We start from the raw sequence: 17564 nt of genomic DNA on the forward strand, positions 1-17564 counted from the left end.
AATTTCATGATTGCTTTTTCTATTTCTTTGAAGAATGACATTGGGATTTTATTTTATTTTATTTTGAGAGAGAGAGAGAGAGAGAGAGAGAGAGAGAGAGAGAGTTTTAATATTTATTTATTTTATTTTTTTTTAGTTTTCGGCAGACACAATATCTTTGTATGTGGTGCTGAGGATCGAACCCGGGCCGCACGCATGCCAGGCGAGCACACTACCGCTTGAGCCACATCCCCAGCCCGACATTGGGATTTTAATAGGAATTGCATCAGCTCTTTATAACACTTTTGGTAGTATGGGCATTTTGACAATATTAATTCTGCCTATCCAGGAGCATGGTAGGTCTTTCCATCTTCTAACGTCTTATTCAATTTCCTTCTTTAGTGTTCTGTATTTTTCATTGTAGAGGACTTTCCCCTACTTTGTTAGATTGATTCCCAAGTATTATTTTTTTGAAGCTATTGTGAACGGGGTAGTTTTTCTAATTTCTCTTTCAATGGGTTAATTGCTGATGTATAGAAATGTGTTCGATTTATGGGTGTTGATTTTATAACCTGCTATTTTGCTGAATTCATTTATTAGTTGTAGAAATTTTATGGTGGAATTTTTTGGATTTTCTAAATATAGAATCATGTCATCAGTAAATAGTGATAGTTTGAGTTCTTCTTTACCTATTTGTATCCTTGTAAATTCTTCTGTCTAATTTCTCTGGCTAGAGTTTCAAAGATGATGTTGAATAAAAATGGTAAAAGAGGGCATCCTTGCCTTGTTTCAGTTTTTAGAGGGAATATTTTCAATTTTCCTGTTCAAAATTATGTTGGCCTTGGGTGTAGCATATATAAGTTACATGATTTTGAGGTATGTTCCTACTATCCCTAGTTTTTCTAGTGTCTTGAACATGAAGGGTTGCTGTATTTTGTCAAATGCTTTTTTCTGCATCTATTAAGATGGTCATTCATTCTTGTTTTGAGTCTATTGATATGATGAATTACATTTATTGATTTCCATATGTGGAACCAATCCTGTATCCCTGAGATGAACCCCCACTTGATTGTGGTGCACTGTTTTTTTAATATGTTTTTTTATGCTATTTGTCAGAATTTTATTGAGAATTTTTGCATGTATGTCCATCAGGGATATTAGTCTGAAGCTTTCTTTCCTTGACGTGTCTTGGTCTGGTTTTGGTCTCATAGAATGAGTTTTCTATTTCATGGAATTCTTTGAGTAGTACTGGTGTTAATTCTTCTTTGAAGGTCTTGTAGAATTTGACCAAGAATTCATCTGGTCTTGGGCTTTTCTTGATTTGTAGGCTTTAGGCTTTTGATGGTGTTTTCTATTTCATTTCTTGAAATTGATCTGTTTAAAGTGTGTATGACCTACTGATTCAGTTTGAGTAGGTCTTATGTCTCTAGAAATATTTTGATGTCTTCAATATTTTCTATTTTATTAGAATATAAATTTTCAAAATAATTTCCAATTGTCTTCTGTATTTCAGTCATGTCCATTGTGATATTTTCTTTTTCATCCCATATTTTAGTGATTTGAGTTTTCTCCCTCTTTTTTCTTCTTCTCTGAAGCCTTTTTATAAGGACATTAATCTCATTCATGATAGCTGTCATCAAGAATTAATCATTTTCCAAAATGTCCCACCTCTTTATACCACCACAGTGGAGATTAGGTTTCTACTGAATTAGGGGGCTGGAGGTATAGTTCAGAGGCAGAGTACATGCCTAGCATGTATGAAACCCTAGGTTCCATCCCCAGAACCACAAAAAATAAATGAAAGAAACCTACATGAATTTTGGTACACAAACATTCAAATCATATCATGTCATCATAAATTCATATAAATCTTGTTATAAATATATCATGTATATATAATCATACAAAATACATACTAACCTACTAAACTCATTGCTCTGTAATCTCACAGTGTTTGTTTTTTTTTGTTTTTTTGGTACTAGGGATTGAACTCAGAGGCACTGGACCACTGAGCCACATTCCCAGCCGTATTTTGTATTTTATTTAGAGACAGAAGGTCACTGAATTGCTTAGTGCCTCACTTTTGCTGAGGCTGGCTTTGAACTCACAATTCTCCTGTCTCAGACTCCTTAGCTTCTGGGATTACAGGTGTGCACCACAGCACCCAGAGCTTCATAGTGTTTTTTGGAAAGCATTCCAAAATAAGCAAGAATAGGTATCACAAGTTCAATAAGTTAATTTCTTATAAAGCATTAATGTAATGTAACTTGTTACTCCTTTTAGAATTTTTTAATTTGCAAAAAAAATAAGACCATATTTGAGCAATGTCTGTCTTGTATCTTGGCTTTTAATCAAATTAACATAGCACCTCCATGTGTTTTATTTTTTTCATAGTCCTCTAGTGAGGATTACCTTAGATAATTTAATAATATAATTAAAATAGAGACATTTAAGAATTTAGTATAGGTTATATCATAACAAGGTTCTAAAACAACAAGCAAACAAAAAACTGTGGAATTAACCAAATGCAATTACAGACTTTGTTTAGATCCCAATTTAAACAATATTTCTTTGGAAAAACATTTTTGAGACCTCTTCCCAGTCTAGAATACTTTGTCACACGCGGACAGTCATATAACTTTTTGGTTTTATATCACACTTGTCATGTGATACTCACTGGCTTATTTTGGCCTCATGAGACTCCCCCCCCCGCCCCCCGCCAGAAAGGATCAGGATTTGAAATCAATTACCAAAACCTCCAGACAATTAGTGATGAATTATAGTGTGATACTTGTACCTTAAAGCTGGAAATAGAGTCAGGGCTGGAGTTGTGGCTCAGAGGTAGAGTGCTGGCCCTAGGTTACATGTGTGAGGCACTGAGTTTGATCCTCAGCACCACAAAAAGTAAAATAAAGACATTGTGTCCACCTATAACTAAAAACTGAATATAAAAAATGAGTCATTTCATTCTTTGGCATAGGTGTACGGGTGGTGGAGGGCGGGGACATCAGGAAGTTTGAGCCTCATTCAATGTTTTTTATTCTATTTTTTTTTTTTTACATTGTAATGTTCTGTGAAATCAGAATATGTCCAATAGTTGGCGGGTTCATTTAATGTTTGTACTCTTCTCCAGGAAAGCTATTAGAAATTAATAATGTATCTTACCATTGATAACATCTTAGAATTGAAGAATTCAATATGGAATTTTATTTCTTGCTTGGAAAATTGCTAAAATGGGTCCGTTATCTAAATTATGATTAGATGATTAGCCAGTGACTCCTATTCCAATGAGAAACAAGAGCACAATACATCACTTGCTTGGACAAAATTCCCAACATTCTCTAATGCAGTCAATGAGAAATCATTGATAAATAGCATGGGCGTAGCTCAATGGTGTTTTATATGTTCTGTCAACCTAGAGCTAGGTGAAAGAGCTAGGGTGAAGCACCAAGACCACTGGAACTGTAAATTTTCTCTCTCCTTATTCTCTTTGCCAGAGTCAAGACTTCCATCCTAATAATAGAGCTCCCCATTTCAAAGCCCCTGTGTCTTTCAAATTCCTTCAGATGAGAGGGTCTGATATTGACCAGTTTCTTTCAGGATCCAAGATTGATAAAAGCATTGCATATAAAATCGGGTGAGAATACAACCAGAGAAGTCAATTTATTTGAGTACAATGAATCAAAGAACATTCTGCTGTCTTGTATTACTGATTAGTACAAATAAATAAATATTTTTTTTTAAAAAAAAAAACTTAAAAAATCTAATGAGACATGTTGCCTCGATTTGTATATAAGAACATTATGATTCATACAGTCATCTTTTCACAGGTTTAGAAATCTTGTCTATACATACCGAATCTTCAGAGAGAGACATGGGTATTACAAGATTCAGGTGAGAATACATAAGGACTCCTGCAGATCAAGGCAAAACCTGGGAGTGGAAAACCTGAGATCCTCTCTTGAACCCAAGATGTGACCATCTGAAAGCATTCTAAGAGGAAAGCCCTGTCTTCAGAGGCCTGCTGTGGATGATGGGTTGAAGTGACTGTATTATGGAGACCTCCTGTACACAACTTCAGTGTCAGCCTACATCAGTATCTTTACACTGCATGTCAGAAAACCTGATTAACACCCTTCTTTGTTGCCCAACACGGTGGTCCTATGAGAACCACTGTGGTGATCAAGATAACTAAATACATAAGAGTAGAGGAAGCAAATTCTTTTTATTTTAAAATTATTTCTATAAGATTGTATCAGAAAATAGTATTTGGTTTACAGCTGACAAACAGAAAACAACTATTCACAATTTTACTGAATCAAGTTGATGTTCCTCCTTTCAATTTAAATTGCAACCTTTTGGGGGGATTCTGAATTCATCCTGTATGTAAATTGCATATTTTGCATTTCCCATCAGAAGTCCACCTCAGTTCCCTAGCAAAGCTTGCCAGTAGGGCACAAGTCTGAAATAAGCTCTTAGAGCAGTTCCCTTTACAGTGTATCTACGACAAGAATTGCCCCCAAACCTGCCAAGGATAGGGCTGACTTGACACTGCAGTCCAAGTTGCATATTTCTTGATTGTAAATCCTCTTGACTCAGAGTAGCTCAAGTCAGAGCTGGACTCAGAAACACAGTCTTTATGAATCGCAGTTGGTGTGAGCTCTTAAACATGAGCTGTAGGCCTCTTGTTTTCAGTTTGTCCACTCTCAGAAGCAACCCTGAGAACCGCTATTTCAGGAAGTTTCACAATTCACACACAATTGCAGATTATGAGTGACTTCCTTTCTTGTTTTCTTGCAGACTTTGGAAGGTACTCCAAAACAGATCTTTCCAAGCCTAAAGGAATTGATCTCCAAGTTTGAAAAGCCAAACCAAGGTCTGGCGGTTCACCTTTCAAAGCCAATAAAGAGAAACAGTCCCAGCTTAAGAAGGAGAAGACTGAAAGTTAAACTGGATGGTATATAAGATAAAAGCTTTCCTGTGGGATCAGAAAGGAGCCTTCAACCTATTTCCACCAATGTCCTACTTGGCAGAATGAATACAAATAGATGCCCTTTCCCATGACATTACCTCTGTAAAGCTTCATCCTATTAAGTGCAATTTCAATTTTATTGAAAAATAATGTCTTCCAGCCCCTACAAGTGGTGGACAGCTGTGTTTGGGCAGCCAAAATAGCAAGAGAGGGTACTGGGCTGGCTTTGAATTCATTCTGCAACCTCGTGCAATCTGCTCAAATTTGGGAATAAATGAACACGTGGACAGATTTTCCAATAAGAAAATCACTTCAACTCTCTCATTCACACTTCTTCTCTTACATTTTTCCCCAATATTTAATAAGCATCCATTTATAAAGGGATAGCTGACAAATATTTCAGATATATCCCTAAAGATATGAAACCATAGTGGTAAATTTGAGAGCAGACAATCTATCTGAGAAGTCTCAAATCTTATCACTAGCAGCCACTATTGCTTACCCTCACCCTTAAGATTTGCTCTCAACAGAATCTAGTACCTCTCAGTTGCAATGTAGTTTGAATTTGACTTCCAGAGACATTTAATCCTGATCTTTTCTAGTTAAATGTATGGCTACATTATCAATGGAAAGTGATGTAGTTGCCAGTGGGCAGGTGATGGTGGTGAGATCAGATATGCTAGCCAGGGAGGACAGAGGATAGAGCCTTGGGTCACAAAACCCAAGAGGAGAAAGAATCACTTAAAAATATTCCCCAAGACCTGGGCAAGAATCTCCCCACCAGTTCTCCATGTTTGGTCAGTACTTGCAGAGTGAGCAAATACTCATCTACAGAAAGGGAAATATCTCTCATTGACCTTATGTTCCTCCTCCCGTTGCCTTTGCCTCTTTAGAGCAAGCTTCTGATGAAGGCACTCATTTTCCATGGTGAATGCAGATATCTAGTGCTGGAAACTTTAAAGCTTGGCTTATAAAGGAACCCCCTATTTTTCCAGAAAAGCTCCCCCACAATTTGAAGATGTCACTTTGATATGGCACCAAGATTGCTGTGTGTCATGAACATTGAAGGGAGATCAATAGAATAGAGAAAAGTGACCAGGAGAGGGGGAATGGGAGGAGAATGATATTGGCCAAATTATATTGTATGTTATGTGTAACTATACAACTATAATACCCCCTTCTCCCCAAAACAGAAAAAAAAAACCAAGGTGGCTTCACTATAAAACAACAATAAAAATATGGAAAAAGTTAAAAAAATAAATAAAAAGAAAATATCCATTGATCCTAGGATCATTTATTTAAAAGTTCATTCTTAAAAAAAGAAAAGAAAAATGCTGGTCTTCTTTCCCTTGAGTGGGGTTGGTTAATATAGCTTCTGGGCATGAAGTCTCATGGATGGTCCTTTGCTTTTTCCCCCAGAGAACAATGATGACAACTATGTGAATGTCTTACCTTAACGGTGAAGATAAGAACTCTGGACAGAGCAAATTAAAGAAGAGATGGGGCAACAACTCTCACAGTTGGTAACTGCTTCACCTGCAAGCGGAGGTCTGGAATGACAAATTCTCGTGGCCAATTCAGAGTCTCCCAGTCAGGGTAACTGAAGATCTTCTGTCTATTAGCCTCAGAGAAATCACTCCTCATATCGCTGCCTTCAAGACAAACACTACAAGAAGGCTTAAAGCCCCTCTTCACTTCTTGGAAAGGGACACCTGACCCTATTCTTCCTGACTCGTTAAAGGGACTACATCACAGTTGACATCCTCTTTCTGTCAGCTTCATACAGAGGAAAGGGCACTTGGCAATGAGTTCTGAACCCTGAGTTTCAGTCCAGTGACTGTGGCTTTGCAAAAATCACAGTCTATTTCTTCATTAATAAAAAGTAGTTGGTGTTAGGGGCAGGCGTTATACACACTGGCCTAGTCTCTCTGTAGAACTTGGTTGTGTTCAGTGGAGTTAGAGAATCCAGAAGTGCTGGAAATGTGTACGGTAAGGGATCAGGGTCTCATTCTCCTCACACAGCCAACATATTCTCTGTACTTGCCTTACTTAGGGATTTATGTTTTCTTTTGTATCAAAGTTAAACCTGTAATGCAATATAAACATGCTTACCGTAACCTAAATTCCACATGTATAATGGAGCCATCTTAAGTTAGGAAAACCTGTGGTCAGAATGGAGCCATTTAAAAAATTCCCTAACAGGTATCGGATCACAACTGTAGCCCCTTTCCATGCTCTGTATAGTGTTACATGTGGGTATTTTAAAGATATTCTCCTGGGCTGGGGATGTGGCTCAAGCGGTAGCGTGCTCGCTTAGCATGTATGAGGCACCACATAAAAATAAAAATAAAGATACTGTGTCCACCTAAAACTAAAAAATAAATATTTAAAAAAAATACTTTAAAGATATTCTCCTATGTGTGATCCCATTTCCCACCTAGGTTCTAAGCATTATCAAAGCATGCTTGGGTCTCCCTTTTATCCTCCACAGTGTGTAAAAATATTTGCTGAAAGAGTTGTGCCTTATTCGTAGACATTATTGACTAGGAAGCATATTTCTGAAGAGATGACTGAATTGATTTTAAGGCCTCTTGAATTTTTCTACAAGTTCAAAATGTTAGAACCTTGTTAGTTTGGAATGTACCAGGTTCAATGCCCATCCTCAAACCACAGTGATTTAATTTCACCCTTGAACATCCTTTCAAAGTCACTAAAAAGAGGAATTCTAGATTTTCAGATGACATGAGCAGCAGACATGTGGCTGGAGTTCCCAAATGTGAATCATTATGTATTGAGTTCCTGGGTCACAGCAATCCAAGGCTATGACCAAGTATAGAAGTGAAATGCAGCCATGTTCAGAGGGAGCCAGTTTCTTCTGGTTGGTTCAGTAAAAGCCACCAGAAGCAAGCCTGCTTCCTGTGATTCAGTTCTAGAACTTTGATTCATTCTTTATGGTATTAAGAAGCACGTTCCAGTTTCCAGTGACTACAGCAATCCTTGGCAAAGAAAATATATTCAATGAATAGTTCTCAAATAAATGAATGAATAAATCAGTATATAAAGTGTGGCTACTCATTCTGCATAGTAGGTATTTTCTTGAGCTTTATACATTTCAAAATCCAGTATATTAAGACAACTTTCAAGATCTTTAAATTATAACTCTCCTAGAAGCAATTTCCTTTTGGTCAAGCACCCATGCATAGCATCTTGCACAATGCTTGGTGAGTTTCCAGTACATTTCTCAAATAAGCAAGCAACATTTAATAGCTGATGTTAACATTACACTGTGAATTCCTGACATTTTTTAGAAGATCCTGAACGGATCATAGGAAGAACAATTCAAAAATCTGGGTATGTGGGACTGGAAGAGGAAAGCCAAAATATTAATATTTATTTCAAGTGTTTGAAGTGCTGCTCTGAAAGATGATCCAGACTCACTGGATACAATGACAGGCCAAAGACTTGGACCAACGGTTGGGTGTTTATAGGAGGGCAGTTTTAGCCAAATATAAAAACATTGAACCCACTGGGTCTATCCTACAACCTTACAGTCTGTCCAGTGTTTTGGTTCAAGTAGACAATGATATATTCCAAGGATGTTGGAGAGTTGATTCCTGTCCTGAAAAGAAATTAGACTGCTGGAATGCTAAGAAATTAGACTTCTAAATCAAGGACAATTCTATTCTATTCTCTTCTTTAATAACTATAGTGGAAATCTATCTATCTATTTTTTATTTTGGTATGGAGAGTTGAGTTTAGCACATACTTTAATTGTTAATTCACAATTGCCATTAGCCCATACGACAACTTGCTTTTGTTTTATTGCAGTTTTTTTTTTTCCTTCATCCCTAATTCCCATTCCAAGATCTCCTCCTCTGGAACCAACTCTATAATTCTATATAAGACTTTGGACATGGATTACCATTGCAGACTATAAAGTATTGGCTATGGACACATACATTTAGCATTTATGTACATGGTATGGTGCTATTGCTCCAAATCTGTTATTCCTTTTTTTTTTTAAATGCAACACTGACCTGTTCCATACTATAGCTATCTAATTCAGTACTTCTAACTGAGACATGATACTCCTCAGTGTGCACTGGCCATTACAAACATGCTATAACCACTTACATGGGCCATAAGTTTTGCTGTTTAATGGAGTTGCAAATTTTTACCATATATATTCTATTAGATTAATTTACTTTCTTTCTTCCTTTTTTTTTTTTTTGTGGTGCTGGGGGTTGAACCCAGGGCCTTGTGCATGCAAGGCAAGCACTCTACCAACTGAGCTATATCCCCATCCCCTATTCTGTTAGATTGATTTCTAATTATTATTAGTTGTTATAAATTATATCTTATGTTTTATTACTTTTCTAATAGTCTGTGGTGGCAGCAAAATATTTACTTTCTCATTAGAGCTACTGGTTTACCTATTGATTCCATTGTGCTTTCTATGTAAATGATTTTTGTCAACTATAAATATTACTTTGTTCTTTTTCTTTTCAATACTTATGCTTCTTACTTATTTTTCATGTTTACTTCATTGGCCAAGGGCATTTAATACACATTATACGTGGTCATGATAGTAGGCATCTTTGTGTTGCTCCCAGTCCTATAGAAAAATGCTTAGAAATTATCTCCATTTAAGCATGAGGTTTGCTGTAGGTTTTCAGTAAATAGTCTTTATCAAGTTTATTTTAAAATTTTTATCTAGAATATTTTGAAATTTATTGTTATTTTTTTCTGCATCTATTAAGATAGTTCACTTCCTTTTATCTTCACTGCATTATAGTAGTAAGCTACTAAAATTAATACAATTGTTAATATGATACCTTCCTAACATTGTTTACCTTAATCATATTGTATTATTTTTAATAAAGTCTTGGATTCAGTAAATATTTCAGGCTTTTTCATTGCAACTCATACAACAAAAAGACTATAATTTGCTGAATTACTGGTTCACTTTTTCATATAAATGAATTAAAATCTTTCTCCTTTTTCTATTTTCTGCAATAACTTTGTAAGGTGAGAATTCTGTTTCTTGGATTTTTTTTCTATTTTCTTGTAAAATTGATTTTTAGGCTCTGGTGCAGGAGAGGAAAATATTTTATTACTATTTAAATATCTTTTATATTAATTGGTTTATTCAATTATTTTGCCCATTTGGACTTTGTTGTTTTTTCCAGAAATTTGTTGATTTTGTCTACATTTTCACAATTATTAGTATATAGCCCACAATATTCTGTTGTTAATGCTTCTGATGTGACTAAAATCATATCTCCTTCCTTACTCTGTATCTTATTTCTACCTTGCTTTTATTAACCAGTTTTAATAAAAAGCCAGCTTTTGGTTTGCTGATCTTTTTTGTTATTGCTTCTAGATTGTTGCTCTCTACTTCATTGATTTCTCATCTCATTTTTTCTCATTTCATTTTATTTATCTGAATTGTTTTCCATATTTATTGTTTTCTAATAAATATATCTAAAGCAATGAGTGTAGCTCAAAGTACAATGTTATCTGTATCCCACTAATTTTAACATGAACCTGCTGTTTCAGTGAAGTATCTTCACTCCTGTAACAGTGTCCTTTTCAACCCAAGAACTACTTAGAAGTTTGTAATTGTTTTCAAATAACTATAACTATATATGGTATTATATATATATGATTCATATACTTATATATTAAATATATTTATTTACTTTCTATTTATTATTTACATATTAATTTCACATATACATTAAACACACATTAATTAATTTATATATAATTTAATATTTAATTAATATATTAATACATTGTATATATATATGTGTGTGTGTGTGTGTGTGTGTGTGTGTGTGTGTACCTAGTATTGGTATTGGTACTGGTATTTAGTATTGGTCTCTAGGATTGAACCTAGGGGTGCTCAACCACTGAGCCACATTCCTAGCCTTTTTTATTTTGAGAAAGGGTTTCACTAAGTTGCTGAGGCTGACTTTGAACTTATGATTCTCTTCCCTCCACCTCTGGAGCCCCTAGGATTATAGGCATGCACCACCGCACCAGGCTAAATATATCTTTTTTTAGTTTTCATTTTAGAACAGATTTCAAACTATATTCTCACCAATGACCAGTGTAGATGAGACAAACTGGCAGCACCATTAAACTAAGAAAATAGGGGGAAATCACGTGACATAGAGAGTAGTTTTCAAACGGAAGGTAGGGTGGCTCTGTGACCTTAAGGTCAGTTTCCACGCTAGAAAGAAAGGTGCACCCCAGAATCTCTTTATTTTATACTAACAAAGGAGTTTCAATAGAATGTTCTTCAAATCAGGCAGCGGATAAGGTTTCAAGGGTGGAGTCTTGCTTCATGAGGTCTTGTGGTCAGCAGATTGATTGACATCTTGGCAAGTCACACCCATCTCAGATGCTGGATAGGATCTTAGGCAGAGCTTGAGGAGGAGGCTCACCTGCATCATACGATCACTCCCTGACAGGGAGCCTGCAATGCCAGGCCTATCCCCACATATGGCTATGATGCACAATAGCTCACACACACAGCCCATGGACGGCTGGTGACACTATATAGCATTAAGGTTAGATACAGGTTCGACTTCAACTTCTGAATATTTCATTTATTGGAATTGTTTTTTTTTTCTATTCATTTAAAAATCCAGTCTCTTCTGCCCCTAGATGGATCAAATATTGTAGGTGATATAAAATAAATATTCTTATAAATTTGCTTAATTTTCATGTTTGATCTATCAGAGTCAAACAGAAATAAAAATTTTCATTTTAACTCACCATGTAATAGAATTTAACTTTCTAATAATCATCATCATTATATTGCTTTTTCTTTATCATTCTGCCTTTTTTATTTTAACTGGTTTGGGGTTATATTTTTAACTGCAGATATTTTTACAATTATTTTCTCATTTCGATCTATTTCCATATACAAAGGAAAAAGTATTTATAAAGAAGTATTTTTCTCTCATGATTTTTGTCTTCAATTATATTTTACATCATATTAAAATTGCTATCCTTTCTTTTTATTTGTACTTTTCCAGTATATAATTTTCCAACCCTTATTTTCAACCCTGTTAACTCTATCTTCTGTAGACAGAATACTTCAGTATTCAGTATCTAGTTTTGTGTGTGTGTGTGTGTGTGTGTATGTGTTTACCAACATTAGATTCCTTCCATCAGTGATCTCAATGTACTTATATGCATATTATAATTTATTCTACTGGAATTTATTTCTACTATATAACTCCATTCTTTCTAACTGTATTTTTTCCTTTCTTTTTTTCTGCTATCCATCGAGTGGATCAAATTTATCTCTGCTAATTTGAAAGTTCTACTTCAAAATAAAAGACAATTTTGGTGGTTACCCATAACTTATTAAGAACTGTATCTTTGTTTATTTTTTCTACAATATTTTAAGTCTATCAATTGCTATGATTTAGCATATTCTCATTTTCTTTCTGTCTCCACCACCAATCCCATCTGATTTTCTGTTATATTTTAATTATGATTATCTATCTTCTTTGGATTCTTTATCATTTAAATAACAGTAAACTAAGTCGATTAATCCATTCTTATATGTTTCAAAGCACATTGCATTCATAATATTCTTCTGACTCTCTCTCTCTCTCTCTCTCTCTCTCTCTTTTTTGTACCTGGGATTGAACTCAGGGGCATTTGGCCACTGAGCCACATCCCCAGCTCTATTTTTGTATTTTATTTAGAGATAAGGACTCACTGAGTTGCTTAGCGCCTCACTTTTGCTGAGACTGGCGTTGAACTTACCATCCTCCTGACTCAGCTTCCCCAGTCACTGGGATTAAAGATGGTCTGTCTTTATGATGTTAAATTTCACTGGAATGTTTGTAAGTTTTTCCTTCTCTGTTCTCTTGGAAACTCCTTACACCATTCCTTTTTCAGGATTTCAATTCTCCTTTTTCAGGAGAATTGTCATTTTTTTATTTTTAAAAAAACCCTGTTTCTCTTATTTTATTCCTCCTTCTAAAATGTCAAGTTATTAAAGAAGTATTTTCTCTTTTATTTCTTCTTCCACATAATATTTGTTGAATGATCACAAGAAAAATACAAGCCTTGTTAAAAGGAAAGTACTATTTCTCTATTTTTGGTTTTGAAAATCTTCCTTTTGTGGAAGCTCCAAAAATTGCAATTCCCAAATATAGCCACAAGAGGTCAGACAGCCATCAAGAAAACAGTTGGGCTGTTATTTATTTTTTAAAGCCCTGCTGAGTAACCATGGTATTAAATGAAACCTGAAAGATTCTTTGGCAGGTTTTCTCCAAACAGTATTTCACCTCCCAATTGAATACTTAATCTCCAGTTTCGACAACAAGATTAGTGTATATATAAGCCAGCCTTCCCCGAAATTACAAGACAGGTATTCCTGTCACTTTAACTTCAGGCAGAAATTCTTTCAATTCAGAGTAGATTTTTTACCAAAATCCTTAAGAATAAATGTTTTCAGGAGGCACTGTTTTCAATTCTGTCACTTATTGGCAGAGTGACCATGGGAAAATTGATTAAATTTCTCCCCTCTAGAAAAGGGGCTAATGACTCTTACTGCATAGGATATAGTGGGGATTCAATGAGAGGAGGCTAACACATGTGAACTCATACCGGGGATCGAATACAGGGTGCTCTATCATGGAGCAACATTCCCGGCCCTCTTTTAAAATTTTATTTTGAGACTGTCTCACTAAGTTGTCTAGGCTGGACTTAAACTTGCAATCCTCCTGCCTCAGCCTCCCAAGTAGGGGGGATTATTGGCCTGAGTCACTGTGCTAGGCTTACAGGTTAACTTTTTTCTTTTTTTTTAAATATAGTCTTTGTTTTCTCTTCTGTAAAATAAGGGGGTTGGGAAATGGGTCTTTAAATTTTTATTCTACATGAATATTCAGTTTTCAATGAAATTGTATTTATCCTTGAAGAACCTCAAACTCAAAATACTGTTTCTGGGCCATGAATATTTCCTGAAATTCTTTATGAGACTGGTGTGATGGAAACAGAGAAGAATTGTGTGATGGTAGGGAAGGTGAGTGCTCCTCAGTCTGCAAACTTGGGTCTTCTAAGGTCATTTGTTACCAGTTGTAAAGTTCCTCTACAAAATGGGGCCGAACTACCTACTTCACAAGACAAGAGAATTAATGAAATCATGGGTGAATATCTTTAAATAGTAAAATATTATCTGTATTTGGCCAGGCACCATGGTGCATGCCTGCAATCCTAGCAGCTCAGGAGCCTAATGCAGGATGATTGCAAGTTCAAGGTCAGTCTGGGCAACTTAGGGATATCCTGTCCCTGAGTTCAATCCCCAGTACAAAAAGAGATGGGCAGGTGCCTGGCACTGAGGTCCAACACTTCTTAAATTGGACATAAGTGCCTTCTTCTGTCATCTCCATAGCAAGGTGGAAACTGTCCATGGTGCAGAATTAATTAAGGCTCTTGCTGAAGATAAATGAGTTATACAGTGGTCAGTTAATCATTTGCCATTTTGCGAATGACCTCCTTTGGCCCTTCTTGTGCAGTTGATGGTCAGGTACAGAGGCTGCCTGTGGGTAGGAACCCTGAGGAAGGCAGGCTGAGGAGGTCATGTTGGTCCACCCCAATGCTAGTGAGTACAGTCTTACCTGTGCTACACAAATTATCAGTTCGTTGTGGTTAGTTCAGTTTAAGCACATCTTTATCAAGTTCCAGTGACTTGACAGACATTGTCAAGAGATGAACATGGTATAGCTCCTGCCCTCCAAGATGCTCAGAGACTGTGGTAGAAACATGAGGAGGAACCTACTTTCCATGACACATAGGAAGTGCCTTAATGAAGAAATGCATGGAATTGTATGGGATTGTAGAGGAGAGGGGCTGGAGGCACGTGGTCAGGAAGGGACCTTGGAGAAAGGCAGGCCTAAGCTGAAATTTGAAGGACAAATTAACACAGCCTGACAAAGTCACAGGAAAGAGAAAGGAAGGTGGAAGCCTGGCCCAGGTAGATGGACCGCTTTCAACAAAGGCATTGAAACAATTCTGAGCAGTTTGGGGTCCTGGGACACTGGAGCAGAGAAACCATCTGATGCCTCACCCATGCTCTTCTTGGTCACAAAGCATGCCACCTACAGAGGCACCAATTGGTGAGGGAGAGGCATGGGCAGGGTAGGTGACCTCAGCCTTACCCACGAGCTGTGTTGAATGACCATGAAGTCACTTCCCAGGTGACTGAGACAGCCTCTCCAGAAGACCCAGCTCCTACAAAAGCTGTGCTTTGGCCAGGTCCAAAGAGCATTTGCCAGGTTTGTTGATAATTCTTGATGCAGAGGACCCAGGATTGAAATTGAGCAAGGAAAGCTAACTGGAACAGAGTTGACCCTACCAGGAGGTATGTAAGACAGGGAGTCCCAACTTGTTCTGAGCTTTCTGTCTAGCAGGCAGGTACATCCATTGTGGGCTCAGGATAAAGAGGGAGCCTATTCACTTTGTGGAAGTAGAAAGCCCTTCCCAGGGCTGGTGGGGTTCACTTCCCACCATCTCAAAGGGCCAGGCTTCTCCCTTCCCCTTTCTCATGTTAGTCTGGACCAATCCAAACCAATCCCCAAACTACAGGGAATTGTCACGAGTTGTTCCATAAAGTGGACTCAACATGGAATGTGCTTAAACATCAGACCACACGCAAGAGGAACACAACACTATGAAACACCATGGTGGTAAATACGAAAGGATCCTTTAAAGAAGGTAGCTGAGCAGATGGTACTAGGAACAGATGACACAGTTAAAAACACAGTTTAAAAAAAAAAACAAGAAAAAAAAAACAGGGTACAGTTTGTTAGAAGCTTGCTTTTTGTTTGGGTTTTCGTTTTCTTTCTTTCTTTTTTTAATCTATTACAAAGGAAAAACACTGGCAAAATTTCCTGCTTTATATAATTGACAGATTCCTCAGGCAGCTCCCATGAGAGAGAATGGAGCCCGGTGTGTGTGAGTTGGTCCTTAAATATTTCTTCAAGCTTGTTTCCCCGTCTGTGTTAATAACCAAGTTTCATGGGGGTAGAATGTACCCAGGCTCCCTTGAGCCAGACTATTTATCATGGCAGCAGCTGGAGATAAGCTGGACACAAAGAGGATTTGTGTCTCGGGAGGGTCGGTCCTTGGATACAGAAAGCAGAGGAATTTTCTCATTAGTAGGAAGTTAGTGGTGGACACTCGGGGCTTTCATCACATGCCCCCAGAGAAAATGGAAACAGGGAGAAGGGCATCCTAGAGGGGTAAAGTGCTCCATGATGCTTCCACTGGACAACTTGAAGCTTCCAGAGTGGACTTCCTTGGGAGATGAAAGACATTAAATGCCATGTGCACTTAGGAAGTTTTCCAGGAGAGGTAAGAAGTCCATTTACTATTAGTTCCCACCAATGACACTGCAGGGTCCTGGACAACATTTAGGCTTGGATAAACTGTTTGAATAAATGCATCTTTGTTTCCCAGCTTCTAGATCAGCTTAGAGCATAGCACTGACAACATTTTTTTGTTGTTGTTGGTACTAGGGCAAAAAACAAAAACCACTGAGCCACATCCCCAGTCTTATTTCATATTTTATTTAGAGACAGGGTCTCACTGAGTTGCTTAGCACCTCACTATCGCTGAGGCTGGCTTTGAACTGACTATCCTCCTACCTCAGCCTCCTGAGTCTCTGGGATTACAGGCAGGCACGGCAGCACCTGGCATATTCACATTCATTTTTATACTTAAAATTTTCCTTTAAATATTATTTTTTTCCTAATTATGCATATGTGACCTTAGCCAAAAATAACTTTCCATAATGGAGGGAAAGGAAGGCATGCTAAAAGTACATTCCACACCTGAGTGAACACAGAAGTAAATCCCAAAAACCTCTAAGACACAAGGTTTAGGAGTAGAATTGAAGAGGTCACCTAAAGAATCATCACTGGAACACATGCTCTAGGAAAAACGTTGCTATTGTAAGGATTTTCAGTGCCTTTTCCATGGATGGAATATGCTGGATTGGTTTTTGTGTTACTCCTGTTTTCTCTGAACTGTATGCTGGAGCCTACTGTCAAGAAGTTGAGTTTGGAAAGCCCATTTTTTTTTCTCTCTTGTACCTCCTCTAAGAAACAAGGCATAGGAGTAGAATTGGATGCAGAAAGACCAGGTACAGTTTTTATGCTACAGACACTCCTGACAAGGGGGACCCCCCCACACACACTTTAGGCTGAACTGTAGGATTCAACTCATAGCAATGTCATGGCAGAAAATGAGATGGCAGGGCAGAAATACCCATCTTTTTGTCTTCGGAAATATCTGTGGCTTCTGCGAACAGACTAAAACCCCTTTCTACTCCTGCTTCTTTTCCACTTTCTTCCTTTTAAGAAATCTAAAGTCCTAGCCAGTTCTCCAGTGTGAAGTCTCTGGGTCCTTGGATCTGACTCAGGCTGAGGTGTGGAGATGAAATGAAGGGGCTTAGACCACCTCTTGTCCAAGCCACATTCTCTCCATAGGTCAACACCAAGGCAGTCCCAGTCCAGAGAACCCTCCAGAGCAATTTCCTGAAGTGCCTAAGTTCACAGCTCTGGGTATTTTGCTGACATTT

General features: G+C 37.3%; 1 protein-coding gene across 1 annotated transcript in view; it reads left to right on the forward strand.

Annotated features, from left to right (window-relative positions):
• Sh2d1b (SH2 domain containing 1B) overlaps nucleotides 1-9818 on the forward strand; it is a 28351-nt gene extending 18533 nt beyond the window's left edge. The window contains exons 2-4 of the mRNA XM_013365515.4: nucleotides 3810-3873; nucleotides 4780-4936; nucleotides 6371-9818. Of these exons, the coding sequence (XP_013220969.3) occupies nucleotides 3810-3873; nucleotides 4780-4936; nucleotides 6371-6408 (259 nt within the window). The 3' untranslated portion in view covers nucleotides 6409-9818. The remainder of the gene's footprint in view (nucleotides 1-3809; nucleotides 3874-4779; nucleotides 4937-6370) is intronic.
• The last annotated feature ends 7746 nt before the right edge of the window (nucleotides 9819-17564 follow it).

This window comes from Ictidomys tridecemlineatus, chromosome 11, assembly GCF_052094955.1.
Source record: "Ictidomys tridecemlineatus isolate mIctTri1 chromosome 11, mIctTri1.hap1, whole genome shotgun sequence".
In the NCBI taxonomy this organism is placed as follows: Eukaryota; Metazoa; Chordata; class Mammalia; order Rodentia; family Sciuridae; genus Ictidomys; species Ictidomys tridecemlineatus.